This window comes from Camellia sinensis, chromosome 11 (assembly GCF_055761805.1).
Source record: "Camellia sinensis isolate YWXY chromosome 11, ASM5576180v1, whole genome shotgun sequence".
Lineage (NCBI taxonomy): Eukaryota > Viridiplantae > Streptophyta > Magnoliopsida > Ericales > Theaceae > Camellia > Camellia sinensis.
The window spans coordinates 177,485,410-177,501,344 of NC_138971.1; the positions used below are offsets into that span (position 1 = coordinate 177,485,410).

The window sequence follows — 15,935 nt, forward strand, 5'->3', positions numbered from 1 at the left end:
TTGTTGTAGACAATGCATGATGATTAGGCAAATGAAAACTAATCAATGGAATGTGTCATGGAATTTGACGGTTGATAGAATACATTAACTGTATGTATTGAGTGATTGTATATAGAACCAATGTGTTTGTATACGTTATGTGTAGAGGAGGAGATGGGGGATGTACTCCGCGGTTTAGGGGAAGATGGGGGATGTACCTCTAAACCGGATAGTATTAGGAGAAGATAGGGGATGAACTCCGTAGATACAGCTCATATGCTTGTCTAGAGAAGTGAAGATAGAGCTCATATGCTTATCTTTGTGAAGTGTAGATACAACTTATATGCTTATTTGTGAATGTGGGATATAGTTGTTATATATATCTGTTGAGAATGTGGATATAGCTTATATGCTTATCTGTGAATGTGGGATATAGTTTTTATACATATCTGTTGAGATGATGATAGAGCTAATATGCTTATCTGTTGAAAAAGGGAAAATGAAAAGTAACTTGGACTCATAAGTCGTATGACAAAATTGTGATTTATGTGGATGTATCAGTGTTGACCATCTATCAATTGCTAATCTTTTAGTCATTGTTCATGGTTGGTTTAGTATATTTCTACTGGGCTGTGGCTCACCCTATATGGGAATATCATTTTCAGGTACAGGTAGCATGCCACCTCCAAGGTCATAGCTTGGGAGGCTAGAGGCGGGCATATTTTTGTTGTTTAAGTTCCTTTTTGATGTATTACATGTATATTCAAGCCGAGGGCTTAATGTGTAGATGAGTTAGCACTCTTTTGTTGTAACCAAGTGTTAACTTGGAAAGCTGTAAGCCCGTAGGGCATTTTGCTTTTGTTGTTAACATGCTATACTTTTGTAATGAAACTCTGATGAATAGAAGAATGTGGATATTTCGTATGTCAATGAATGTTATTATTTCGAGGGCGTTACAAAAAGTCCAACACATATAATTATTATCAAAATATTAAACTTTAATATAATATAAAAAAGGAAAAAAAAGAAGACATTTAAAAAAAAACATTTAAAAATCACAATTCACATATATAGATAATTGTAAACACAATCCGTGCATAGCACGAGTGATCTATATATTAAGGAAAAATGGGTTTCTAACCCCCCACGTCTTGTGGAAGTTACAATATCCCAATCTAAATTTTCTGATTTTTTGATTTAAAAAAAAAAAAAAACTTAACATTTATTAACTTCTTCCAGCTCCCAAGCCTTACCCTTATAATAACACTTTAATGCATTAAGAACAAGTATAAAAAAAAATTCCTCCCAACCTAAATTTCTTGATTTTTTTATTTTAAAGAAAAAAAAAACCTTAGCATTTATTAACTTCTTCCAACCCCCAAACCTTACCCTTATAATTACACTTTAATATATTAAGAACAAGCATAAAAAAATTTCTTGAAAAATCCAATACATATGAATTTCTTGAAAAGTTCAACACATATAATTATTATCAAAATATTAAACTTTAATATAATATATATATATATATATATAAAGACATTTAAATAAGAAAAAAAGATATTTAAAAATCACAATTCACATATATATAAATAATTGTGAAGTACATATGAATTCCTTGAAAAGTTCAACACATGATTATTATCCCTCATAATATCACTTTAATGCATTAAGAATAAGTATAAAAAAATTTCTTGAAAAGTTCAAAACTTATGAATTTTTTGAAAAGTCCAACACATATGATTATTATCAAAATATTAAACTTTAATATAATATAAAAAAGAAAAAAAAAGACAAAGTGGTGAAACGCAACCCGTGCATAGCACGAGTGATATGCTAGTATTATTTTATATAAAAATCAAATTAAAATATTTTATACAATCACACCTATTTAGGGAGTGTGGTTAAAAATATATAATTACACTTATTTAAAAAGTGTAATTAAAAATATATCTATATTTATACTATATATTAAGCAAATTGGAGTTTTTAACCCCAAGCCTTGTGGGAGCTCCAATCTCCCAATCTAAATTTTTTGATTTTTTTATTTAAAAAAAAAAACTTAGCATTTATTTACTTCTCCCAACCCCCAAGTCTTACACTCATCATAACACTTTAATGTATTAAGAACAAGAATAAAAAAAATTCTTTGAAATCCAACACATATGAATTCCTTAAAAAGTCCCAATACATGATTATTATCTCTCGTAATGACATTTTAATGCATTAAGAACAAGTATAAAAAAAATTTCTTGAAAAGTCCAACACATATGATTATTATCAAAATACTAAACTTTAATATAATATAATAAAAAAAAGACATTTAAAAAAAAAAAAGACATTTAAAAATTGCAATTCACATATATAGACAATCTATACTATATATTAAGCAAAAGGGGGTTTTTAACCCCAAGCCTTGTGGGAGCTCCAATCTCCCAATCTAAATTTACTGATTTAAAAAAAAAAAAAAAAAACTTAGCACTTATTAACTTTTCCCAACCCCCAAGGCTTACCCTCATAATAACACTTTAATGCATTAAAAATAAGCATAAAAAAAATTCTTTGAAATCCAACACATGAATTCCTTGAAAAGTCCCAACACATATGATTATTATCCCTCATAATAACACTTTAATTCATTAAGAACAAGAATAAAAAATAATTTTTGAAAAGTCCAACACATATGATTATTATCAAAATATTAAACTTTAATATAATATAATAAAAAAATAAGACATTTAATTCCCTGAAAAGTCCAACACATATGATTATTATCAAAATATTAAACTTTAATATAATATAAAAAAGGAAAAAAAAGACATTTAAAAAAAAAAGACATTTAAAAATCGCAATTCACATATATAGATAACTAGCCTATCACCCGTGCTATACACGGGATAATTATAGATATTTATATTTGTTTTAAATTTTTTTTAATATATAAATTATGTTTTTTAAGATTTTTTATAAAAATAATTTAACAATCTTATTACTAACCATAGTATATGAGAGAAGTTGAAAAGGATACTGCATTAACTATACACAGATTGTATCTATAATTATTTGTATGAGGGGATTTTAAATGCTGATTTGCAATAGATATGTGAAAAGTTAAAAAGAGTGTGTGTGTATCGGAGAAGTTAAAAAGACTTTGAAAAATTTAATAAGTGCTAAGTTTTTTTTTTTTCAAAAAAAATCAAAAAAATTAAGAAATTAAGGTTCAGATATTGGAACTCCCATAAAAACTTGTGGGTTAGAGATAGATATAGATATTTATATTTGTTTTATTTTTTTTTAATATACAAATTATTTGTTTTGGAAAAGGTACTGCAGTAATTATGAGAGAAGTCAAAAAGTCTTGTGGGTTGAGAGAAGTTAATAAATGCTAAGGTTAATTTTTTTTATAAAAAAAACAAAAAATTAGAAAATTAGGATTGGCATATTGAAGCTCCCACAGGCCTTGGGAGCTAAAAACCCCATTTTATTTAATATATAGTATAGATTGTAAATATATTAAGAAAAAAGGGGTTTCTAAACCCCAAGCCTTGTGGGAGCTCCAATCTCTCAATCTTAATTTTCTAAATTTTTGATTTAAAAAAAAATCTCAGTATTTATTGATTTGATCAAAATCCCCTAATCAGCATTTATTAAATTTTTCCATTCCACGTGCCTGTATTTATTGATTTGGTCAAAATATCTGATTACCATCTAAAATCCACTCATACAAATAATTATAGACACAGTTCATGCATAGTTACTGCAGTAGCTTTTTTAATTTATTATGTACATTATGGTTAGTGATAAGATTGTTAAATTATTTTTATAAAAAATCTTAAAAAACATAATTTATATATTAAAAAAATTAAAACAAACATAAATATCTATAATTATCCCGTGCATAGCACGGGTGATAGGCTAGTATTATATAAGAAAAATGAGATTTTTAATGAGATGGCTCGTGAGAGCTCCAAAGTCTCATTCCATAATTACTAATTTTTGTGATTTTAAAAATAATTCTATTGACTAACAAAGCAATTATAGATTAAAAAAAATAAAAAATCACCTAAAATTTTGAATTACAAGTTCCTAAAATCTCTCCTCCCCCAAGTATTTCTCCCTTTCCTAAATCTCATCTCATAACAAAGTAACTATACATTAAGAAAACATTATACATTAAAAAAAAATTATAGATTAAAAAAAAAAACATAAAATCACAAATTGTTAATTTTTGTATTTTAAAAATATTTAAAAATAGTACTATTGGATAATAAAGTAACTATAGATTTAAAAAAAAAAAACTAAAATTGCTAATTTTTGTAATTTTAAAAATATTTAAAAATAATATTATTGGCTAACAAAGTAACTATATATATATTTTAAATAATTGAATTACAAGTTCCAAAAATCTTTCCCTAATATTTATCTCTTTCCTAGATCTCATATTCTACCTATCTATGCTATATATTATACCAAAGTGACTTTTTATCTTAGAGGCCCTAAGTGTTTCAAAACTTTAAATCTAATTTTTTGAATTTTTGACTTTTGTAAAAAAATAAATAAAACATCTATTGGCTATTCCAATGATATAAATATTAACATTCAAAATTATTTAATGCAAATATATTGCCGATAAAAAGAAAGAAAGAAAGAAAAAAACACATGATTCTCAACCTCTCAATCCTTCTCAAAATAAATCAAACTTTTATTTAAGAAGAATATAAATCTCATACAATCTTCTCTCTCCTAAAATAAATCTAATGAAAAGGAAACTCTCTCATCTCCCATAAAATGTATACTATTAATATATTTCACAACTGGTCTGATCTATATTAACATAAAATTAAACCTAATATAAAATAAGAATTAAACCTTATATCTAGATTCTATTTCTATTCCATAATTAAACACAATTTTATTCCCAAATAAATTTAAGCATATCTATACTATATATAATTTTTTTTTAAATTCATAATTTATTATTTTTTATAATGATTCCATGATTTATAATTTAGAGAATGAAAGATGAAAAAAATTATTCTTGTGCACTCTTTCTCTAACCAATTCTTTATTCTATCCAAAAATCCTAGCCATCATACATTATATTTTTTTCAAGCCATTCATGTCTTCCTCGCCCTATAAATATTACATTCATGGAACAATGAAACTCATTGTTTTCCAACTTTCTTTTTATGAGACAATTTGGAGGTTAATTTATATTTAATCTATTGTATTCTTTAAACAGACTCTTTTATCTTTTCAGTATACCATTTTTTTTAGTTAATATTGTTTTACTAGAATTTTATCCTAAAATGGCGTGATAAGATCATTTGTATAATAAAAAACATGTTACTCAGTTGCAACGCCCTCAAAAATATTATATAAGTCAACCATTCACGAGATTTATAGACATGATAGAAATGTTGTATTTTCATTCATCAGAGTTAATATTACAAAAAATATTACATGCATTACACTTTCATAAATGTTCATCCTGAAACTATAACATGTAACTTAAATGTTAACAACAGAATAAGTGCTCTACGGGCTTACATCTTTCAAAGACTTCGCTTGGTTACAACAAAAGAAGAGTCTTAGCTCAATACATATAAAGCTTTCGGCTTGAATAAACATTCAACACAAAAATGAAATCACAAAAGTGGAGCCTTCAGCCCCTAAGCCTCCCAAGTTATGTCCTTAGAGGTGGCATGTCACCTGTACCTGAAAATAGTTTCCCAAGTAGGGTGAGTCAAAACCCAGTAGAGATATGCTAAACAATATATGATAATTAACTAAAATATGAGCATCAGATAACCAACACATATTCTTTTCAAGGTCATTTAATATAGATAACCAATATCTCAATTCATTTCCATCCTTCCTTTTCAGGTAAATCAATTAACCCAAGTTAAGTTACAAGTCATACAAGTCATAAAGAAAAGTTAAGTTACAACAATAACTTGGCCCTATGTCAACAAACGAGGTAATACATGACTTATATAAAACTATAGACCTAGAATCCATCCCAGGCCACGAGACACCACAAAAATAGGCCTTTGGTTATCCACTAAGCATTCTCTTTACCTGAAATGGGTTAGTAACACACCCGTGAGCTATAAAGCTTGTGAGAACATACTTACACAATTTACAAGTTTGCCATGGTTCAAACATAAATATTTCAAGTTTCAAGCATAACTGTTCATGTTCAAAAGCCCAATGGCTGAATAGACAGAATAAATGCTCTTATATATATATATATATATATCAAAATATACATACATATGTCCATTCGACTGGATATGTTGCCAGAGAAGTAGGGAGCTACCCATACTAATATCAAGTGGTCATGATCATGCCAAGAGACGATGGCCGCGTCCCAACAACCACCCTTATAACGCCTCACTTGTTGGTATCTTTAATTTCCCTCAACGTCCGGGATGTTCCGTTCGAATGTACGTTATTATATTTGCAAGAGTTTTATAACAATGTTTTAACCATGGCTTCATAAAAACAATATGTATATAAGCAATACGTGTGAGTCGGCTTATCCCGTTAGCTCACGTTTTCTAAAACATAACATGATTTTCAAAATGTATTCAAGGTACTTTTCCAATCATAGGCATACTTGCTAAAGTTCAAAATCATATGTTTATTCGGTCATTCATAAATCAATACAATCTCATGCTTCAAAATAATTCATCGATCAAAGCATGTCATTATATTCAAATACATGTAAATAGCGTAAGCATGAACTCACCTAAATGTACACGAAGTTTGGTAAAATCAACCAGAACCGAGATCTAAACACAACGTATGAAAAACTACATTATAGTAGCTCTAGGAATTAATTCTAAGCATGAAATAAATATTCAAACCATAATCCCAAAGTGTACAATTTAAAAGGGGTCCTTCTCTTATGGTCCAGAAATTCTTAGTTTGCAGCACTTTAGATCAGAGGCTAAAATCCTAATCAAAACACATTAAAATATTTTGAAATTTTACAGGGTTATCAATCAAGATGAATGGCAGTAAAAGAAAGTTGGTCCAGATCTGTTGTAGTTTCTAAAAAAAATCATTTCCACAACAATCTAGCCGTTGGATCGAGTTGCAACAACTTGTGTTGGAAAGATAACACTCTAGTTTAACTCTGGTCCAAAAATCAACCGTTAAAGTGGCCTAAATATTTTTTTTTTCGAATTTTCAAAGTAGACTGTCTGTTCAGGAAAAAAAAAACTGTTTGTTGGGTAAAATCCTTGTTTTGAGCTTTAGCCTCGTGGTTCATTACAACATGATATCAATGGGAGGAAATAAAGTCTAAATCTGTATTTTAAGATTTAGATTCATGGTTCATTGAAACATGAAATCAAAGGAAAGAAATGAAGGCTTTAACTTATGGAATTAAAGTAGATATAGAGAGGAATTTACCTAGACTTGAAGCTTGAAGAACAAAGATGAAAGTGTTTGATTTTCTCTCTTAAATCTATTGATTTTCAGCAAGAAGATGAAGTTTCTACACATATAGGATATGTATAGAAAGAAAGGGGTAGGTAGGATCAATGGCTAGGAATGAATGGTGAAGTATGTGGTAAAAATAGGAGTGAGGTGGATATATTTTTCACCTCACTAAGAAATTGCAGCCATGGTGGCTGATTTTACCACCACAAATTGCACTGCTCGGATAAAACGCAGTGCGCGGACATCCGGACTGTCCGAAAATTGGTTCAAGAAAAATTCCATCTAATCACTATTGGCTAATTTCGACATTCTGAGTTCGATGGTGTGATCCGTTTCGCCTAAAGAAAAAAAAAATACATCTTTATGAGTTTCATTTTTGACACACTCGAAGAGGATTATCAATTATTGTTCTGTTATAGGTCTGCCCTGGATGGCGAAGTATAGATAATATTTATTAACATGACATTGATGAACTTATTAAATATGAGATGTGACCTCCGTTCATTGATGCAAAAAGTTATTAAATATGAGATGAACTTATTAAATATGAGATGTGACCTCTGTTGTAGGTCAAACAAAAGGCGAAAAGTTAGGTCGGGTCTTCATAATATCAAATGAAACGTTTACTCATATTTAATAAAAAAAATATATACCGTTAGGAATAGTGCTCCTAGTGTTGTTTGCTTCCAAGGATTTGGGTTGTAAGTGGATAGATTTAAGTTCTATTTGGGCCTAGTCTCGGGGATTATGAGAGTTGGGCCACAAGTCTCCAGCTTGCCCACAGACGAGTGGAGGGTAGTGAGCAGCTTCATCTTCGACTCGTTCTCAGGGCTAGAGTCAGGGCAGGGGCAAGTCGCTCACTTGTTATCAGTGTGGGCAGGTAGGGCACCTGATGGGGTTTTGCCCACAATTGGGTGGCACATCTAGTGCGTCTGGTTCGAGGCAGACACAGAGTCACCAGCCAGCGCAGTCGGTACAGGCCTTAAGGGCCAATCAGGGAGCCTTTTCGGTTCAGTCGGTGTAGCAGTCTTATGCTCCGAGAGGTGAGCAGGTAGATCAGAGACCTACAAGGTGCATGTATGCTGTTACAGTGCCAAATCTTGTACCGACTCCATCTGTTGTGAAAGGTACCTTTTTGTTTTGTAACTCGGTTGCTAATGTATTGATTGATACGGGTGCATCCCATTCATTTATTTCGTCTGGATTTGCATCTATTTTGGGGTTAGAGTTGGCACAGTTAGCATCTCTTATTTGTGTTATGTCACCTGTTGGGGGTGAGATGATTTTGAAACATGGGTGTCGGGGCTATGACATAGAGGTCGCCGATCGCCGGCTTCCTTTTTCTTTTGTATTGATGTACATGTCTGGTTTTGATGTCATTTTGGATATGGACTGGTTATCGTCATACCGGGCTATTATAGATTGTTATTGTCAGAGGGTGACTGTATGTACCTTGAGCGGTGACTGCTTTCATTTCTTGGGGGATCGGGTGGATAGAGTCTTATCACCGATATATAAACCGCGTGGGCAGAGCGAGCTTAGTTGTCTTCTTGCTAGCTTTGTGAGTAGTGAGTGTGATGAAGTTCAAATTGAGTTGCCAAGAGTGGTTATTGAGTACTCGGATGTCTTTCCTGAAGATTTTATTAGTTTACCACTTCACCGAGAGATCAAGTTCTCTATTGATTTAGTGCCTGGCACGGCACCGATTTCCATGGCACCATATTGTTTTGCCCCAGCTGAGTTGAGTGAGTTGAAGGTTCAGCTCCAGGAATTACTAGATAAGAGTTTTATTCGCCCTAGTGCTTCGCCTTAGGGAGCACCGGCCCTCTTTGCTAAGAAGAAAGATGGGGCCATGAGACATTGTATTGACTATAGAAAATTGAACCAAGTTACAGTTAAGAACAAGTACCCTATGCCTCGTATAGATGACCTGTTTGACCAGTTAAAAGTATCCCGTTGTTTCTCTAAGATAGATTTAAGATCAGGCTACCATCAGTTGAGAGTCAGGGAGCAGGATATCCCGAAGACGGCATTCCGTACGGGGTATGGCCATTATGAGCTTCTGGTGATGCCTTTTGGGCTAACTAATGCCCCAGCTGTGTTTATGGAGTTGATGAATCGAATCTTCCGAGAGTTCTTAGACCATTTTGTAGTCGTCTTTGTGGATGACATTTTGATTTACTCACCTTCTGAGGAGGAGTACGAGGAACACTTGCGAGTGGTGTTTGAGTTGCTTAGAGCCCATAAGCTGTATGTTAAGTTTGTGAAATGCGAGTTCTGGCTAAGAGAAGTTAAGTTTTTAGGCCATGTGGTTTCCGGAGAAGGGGTGATTGTAGATTCATCCAAAATTGAGGCAGTGCAAGATTGGGCATAGCCTAAGAATGCCTTTGAGATCCGTAGTTTTCTGGGATTGACCGGGTATTACCGTCGATTTGTGAAAGATTTCTCTAAACTAGCTTCGCTTTTGACTAGATTGATGCAGAAATTGGTCAAATTTGTGTGGAGTGAGACTTGTGAAAAGTCGTTCCAAGAACTTAAAGTTAGACTTACCACTGCTCCAGTCTTGATTATTTTGGAGAGAGGTTTGGCTATTCTGTGTATTGTGATGCCTTACGAGAAGCTTTGGGTTGTGTGTTGATGCAAGAGGGAAAAGTAGTAGCCTATGGCTCACGGCAGTTGAAAACCCATAAGAGGAATTGCCCTACCCGCGATCTAGAGCTAGCAGCTGTGATTTTTGCCTTGAAGATTTGGAGGCACTATCTGTATGGTGAGAGATTTGAGGTGTTTTCTGACCATAAGAGTCTGAAGTATTTGTTTACACATAAGGACTTAAATTTGAAGCAGAGAAGGTGGATGGAGTTCATAGAGGATTATGATTTTGAGTTACATTACCATCCGGGGAAGGCCAATATTGTGGCCGATGCCTTAAGTAGGAAATCCATCAGTAGTGTAGCTTGTATTGCTATCCGAGAATGGGAGATGTTGGATGCTCTTGGCGAGTTTAACTTGCATCTGGGCGAGTCTGTTAAGTCTGCAGCCTTGTTCTCTATGGTTGCACAACCTACACTTGTGAATCGAGTGTTAGAAGCGCAGAGGGGTGACTTTGAGGCAGAATCCCTCCAGGAGAAGATCTCTAGTGGGAAGGTAGAGAAGGGTTTAACTGTCTATCCCGACCTGAGTGTGAGATACCATGACCGCTTGTTTGTGCCGGAGTCTTGCCGAGAGGAAGTACTCCGAGAGTTTCACCATTCACGCCTTGCGGAGCATCCGGGAGGCACAATGATGTATCACGATTTGAGTCGCTAGTTTTGGTGGAGGGGTATGAAGAAGGATGTGGCAGTGTTTGTATCGAAGTGCCTTACTTGTCAGCAAGTGAAGGCCGAACATCAGAGGCCAGCGGGTTTGTTGCAACCCTTGCCTATAGTTGAGTGGAAATGGGAGCATGTCACGATAGATTTTGTTGTGGGTCTTCCGATGACTCAATAGGGTAGTGATGCCATTTGGGTGGTGGTTGATCGACTGACTAAGTCGGCGTATTTTATTCCTATGCGCGTAAGAGATTCGGTAGATTACCTTGCCGACTTGTATATTTGGGACATAGTGAGATTGCACGGGGTCCTTGTGACGATTATCTCAGATAGAGACCCGTGTTTCACTGCTCGGTTATGGCAGAGCTTGCAGAGTGCCTTGGGCACTAGATTGACATTTAGCACGGCTTACCATTTTCAGACTGACGGACAGTCTGAGTGTACTATTCCGATCCTTGAAGATATGCTTCGAGGCTGTGTCATTGACTTTAAGGGGTCGTGGGAGAGACACTTACCCTTAGTGGAGTTCGCCTACAATAATAGTTTCCAATCGAGTATTGGCATGGCACTATTTGAGGCCTGTATGAAATCATGGTCCTTTCATCACCAAATTGAGGACGCTTGGTCATTTCATCATGGTGCTTTCATCATGAGTATTAACGATAGTGAAATGATGAAAGGACCAAGCGTCCTCAATTTGGTGAAAGATTTTTGATATCCTCAATTTAATACTCATTTGATGAAATCATTAGAACAGGGAAAAAGTTATTTTTTTATCAAATTTAAATTTGATAATCTATTTGATGAACCATTAGAGATGATCTAATGAAGCCATTGTTTGTGTTTGCCAAAAAAAAAAAGAAAAGTCATATACTTTTCGCATTCATATAACATTTATGGTTCAAATATAAATGGGAAGGGTTAACATCATACAAACAAATTTATACATAAAGATTCACAAAATTATTTACAAATATAATTTGTATACATGATATTTTTATAATTATTATAATGATGAGTATTTTAACTTAAAATGATTTAACCATAAAATATCATGTCATTTTATATGAAATTTAGGTACAACAATTTGATTCATTGAAAGTTAAAATATCCATCATTATATAATTTAAAATTATCCCAAATTTATTCACCTAGATTTTTCTAGATAAGTGAATGTGTGATGGAGATTAAATTTGTGTAATATAGGGTCTGTACGGGGAGGAAATAATTCTCCTCGTATAATCCTGTTGACCAAGTCCACGCTCCTCCGTACGACGTCGCTTTATTACCTGAAAACACAAACGTGAGCTAGCCGGCGGGTGTGTGCCGGAAACCTCTCCGATGCCTAAGTCAGTAAGCTTAACAAATAGACAAAGTTTTATACTTTCAGAAAGAATTGTGTTCAATTACCTCATCCAAGGTGATGTTTATGGGCTTTTATAAGTTTCCCGTGGCATAATCCTGGTAGGACTTGTATTTCTCCATGCAGAGTCCTCCTAGGATTCATACTCCAAAGGATAATACTTATCCTTTAACACCCTCCCCCACTGCTTAAACCAAGTGGGATGGTTTTCTCCATGGCCGAACTTCCATGTGACCGAAGTAAAATTGGCTATGCCGAGCCACAAAGGGCCGAACTGTCCTTAGCTCGGTTTCTCCTCTAACTTCTTACCTCGGCTGCCCCTGTTCAACTTTGGTGTGTTTAGATCAAACTTCCAAGTAGCAAGTTCTGACCGACCTAACCATAGTATGTCACGACCGGACTAAATGCAAGGTCGGACTTACTTCAAACTGCCACCGGACTAATTCTGAGACCGGCCTACCTAGAACATACTGCGACCGAACTAACTCTGAGACCGGCCCAACTCCAAGTCGCCTCCGGACCGGAGTAGCTTTACTCTTCCTTGGGCCAAAGCAACTATCCCTTCTTAAGCCGGAGTAACTACACTTCTCAATTTTGGGCCTCAAAGCCCAACTCGCAACTCGGCCCAATTTTTTCCAAAAATTACCCTCTCAGGGTCCATATGTAAAATAAATTTCAACCACAAGAAGATAATTCTGAGTGTAACATTATACAAACAAATTTATATATAAAGATTCACAAATTATATAATTTACAAATATAATTTGTATACAGGATATTTTTATAATTATGATAATGATGAGTATTTGAACTAAAAATAATTTAATCATGAAATATGATGCCATTTTGTATGAAATTTAGGTACAACAATTTTATTCATTGAAAGTCAAAATATCCATAATTATATATAATTCATAATTATCCCAAATTTATTTACCGAGATTTTTCTGGATGAGTGGTTGTGTGATGGAGATTGAATTTGTGTAATGTAAAGTGTATAGGTAGAATAAATTTGGACCACAAGGTTATAATTGAGTAATTTTTGAATAATTAATTATAGATTGGTAGTATTGCAATTATAACAACTAACTTGTCACCCGTGCTATGCACGAGATAATTATAGTTATTTATATTTGTTTTAGATTTTTTTTAATATATAAATTATGCTTTTTAAGATTTTTTATAAAAATAATTTAACAATTTTTATCACTAACCATAGTATATGAGAGAAGTTGAAAAAGGTACTGCAGTAGCTATACACAGATTGTATCTATAATTATTTGTATGAGAAGATTTTAAATGCTGATTAGGGAATTTTGACCAAATCAATAAATGCAGGCATGTGAAAAGACATGTAGATTGAAAAAAGTTAATAAATGTTAATCAGGAAATTTTGACCAAATCAATAAATGCTGAATTTTTTGTTTTAATAAAAAATTTAGAAAATTTAGATTGAGATATTGAAGCTTCCACAGGCCTTGGGGGTTAAAAACCCCCTTTTGCTTAATATATAGTATAGATGTTATAATATAATATATAAAATATAGGTAGATATATACAACTTTAATAAAAAATATTATCTGATTTTTTTGAGAAGAGAAAATGATGCAAGTTTTAATATTTTTTTTTTGAAAATTTGTGAGAGAGATTAGGAGGGAGAGATTATGAAATATTTTTGTTATTAAATAAATAAATCAGTCAATAGTTTTTTTTTAATTTATTTCGTAAATTAAAAATCAATAATTTTGAAAAATTGATTAATTTGTCTCATTAAGTGATTTAAAATTTTGATAGATATACATAAAAAAATACATAATTATATTATTAAATCATAATTCAAATTTAGATGTTATATCTTTTTGAGATCTATAGCTAAATTCTTATCTTTTTTTTTTATATTTGTGTGTAACCATAGTGTATGGAAGAAATTGAAAAGGGTATTACAATAATTATGAGAAAAGTCAAAAGGGCTTGTGGGTTGGGAGAAGTCAATAAATGCTGAGGTTTTTTTTTTTAAATCAAAAAATTAGAAAATTAGGATTATGACATTGGAGCTCCCACAGGCCTTGGGGTTAAAAACTCCCTTTTGCTTAATATATAGTATAGATAATATATATATATATATATATTATAAGATGAGAGAAATTAAGTGCTATCTTATTATAATAGAGGAAATCTTATAAAAAAAATGTGTAGACATGAATGCCCTCCTATTTTATTTTGTTTACAATTATATATATATATATATATATATATGTGAATTGTGATTTTTAAAAGTTTTTTTTTAAATGTCTTCTTTTTTTTCTTTTTTTATATTATATTAAAGTTTAATATTTTGATAATAATCATGTGTTGGATTTTTCAAGAAATTTTTTTTTATATTTGTTCTTAATGCATTAAAGTGTTATTATGAGAGATAATAATCATATGTGTTGGGACTTTTCAAAGAATTCATATGTGTTGGATTTCAAAATTTTTTTTTTATGTTTGTTCTTAATGCATTAAAGTGTTATTATGAGGGTAAGACTTGGGAGTTGGGAGATGTTAATAAATGCTAAGATTATTTTTTTTTAAATCAAAAAATCAAGAAATTTAGATTGGGAGATTGAAACTCCCATAAGACTTGGGGTTAAAAACCCCATTTTACTTAATATATAGTATAGATATAACAATACAATTGTGATATGATTATAATTACGTGTGAATGAAAAAGTCTTATTTTCCGATTTGATTATCCAACATAAAGAAGTAAATTATATATACCGTCAACCAATGTATAGGTGAGCCACCACCAAGTACGCCATCAAGTAGGAGCTGTTGGGTGAACAACCTTTTTTAATTAATTCATTTTCAGCTCAACTATTGGTAAGTGAACAACCTTGTTCTTCATAATACTCCACATCCCATCTTTCACCCTCTCTGTATATCTATATATTTGAGAGGAACTGAACCCCCAAAACCATACTTGTTCATTGCTCAATCCACAATTGAAGTTACTTTACATTTGATAAAGGAAATGGCTGGCCGTGGCAACAGCAACAAGTTGTTTGGTGAAGAAGATGGACGCCGTGTAGGAGCTGAGATTGTGCACGGATCCGAAGAGTGCTACCAACACTCCATAGAGCTCCTCCAAGAGCTGGGATTCCCCAAAGGTGTCCTCCCTCTCAAAGACCTTGTAGAGTGTGGAAGAGTTCGAGAAACTGGATTTGTATGGATGAAACAGAAGGCTCCTTATGAGCACTTTTTTGAGGCCACTAATACCCTAGTGAGCTACTCCGCGGAGGTGACTTCGTACGTGGAAAAGGGCAGAATGAAGAAGATGACGGGTGTGAAGAGCAAGCAGCTCTTGCTATGGGTACCCATTGTTGAGATGAGCATCGAAGATCCTGCGTCTCAGAAAATTTATTTCAAGACTCCATTGGGGATTGGAAAGTCGTTTCCAGTCACCGCATTTATGACTAGTGAGGAAAAGCACAACTATTTGGACAAGTCTGCCAATGAATGACAAAACTTTAACTTCCACATTCTTGCTTTGAATAATGCTTATGGAAGTTTGTTGTGTTCTCTAGAAGGCTTTTGTTTTTGTTTTGTTTGTTTCCACCCTTTTTTTGGGCTCATTCTCCACCCAAATGTTGGATTTACATTATTAATTTTACTTTCAGAAATATTAAGAATACTACCACAACTACATAAATCAAATTATTCATAAATATGTAAAATATTATTATTGTGACTTGATTTCATGAAATTTATTACCGTAATATCAAATTTATTACATATTAGTAATTATATATATGAAAAATTAGTTTGTGTTTATATATATAACAAATATT

The 15,935-nt window shown here is 32.6% G+C and overlaps 1 protein-coding gene across 1 annotated transcript; it reads left to right on the forward strand.

Annotated features, from left to right (window-relative positions):
* The first annotated feature begins 15,118 nt into the window (after window positions 1–15,118).
* Window positions 15,119–15,607, forward strand: LOC114304116 (DUF538 family protein (Protein of unknown function, DUF538)). The gene has a single exon (XM_028249284.2). The coding sequence runs from the start codon at window positions 15,119–15,121 to the stop codon at window positions 15,605–15,607; it is 489 nt and encodes a 162-aa protein (XP_028105085.1).
* The last annotated feature ends 328 nt before the right edge of the window (window positions 15,608–15,935 follow it).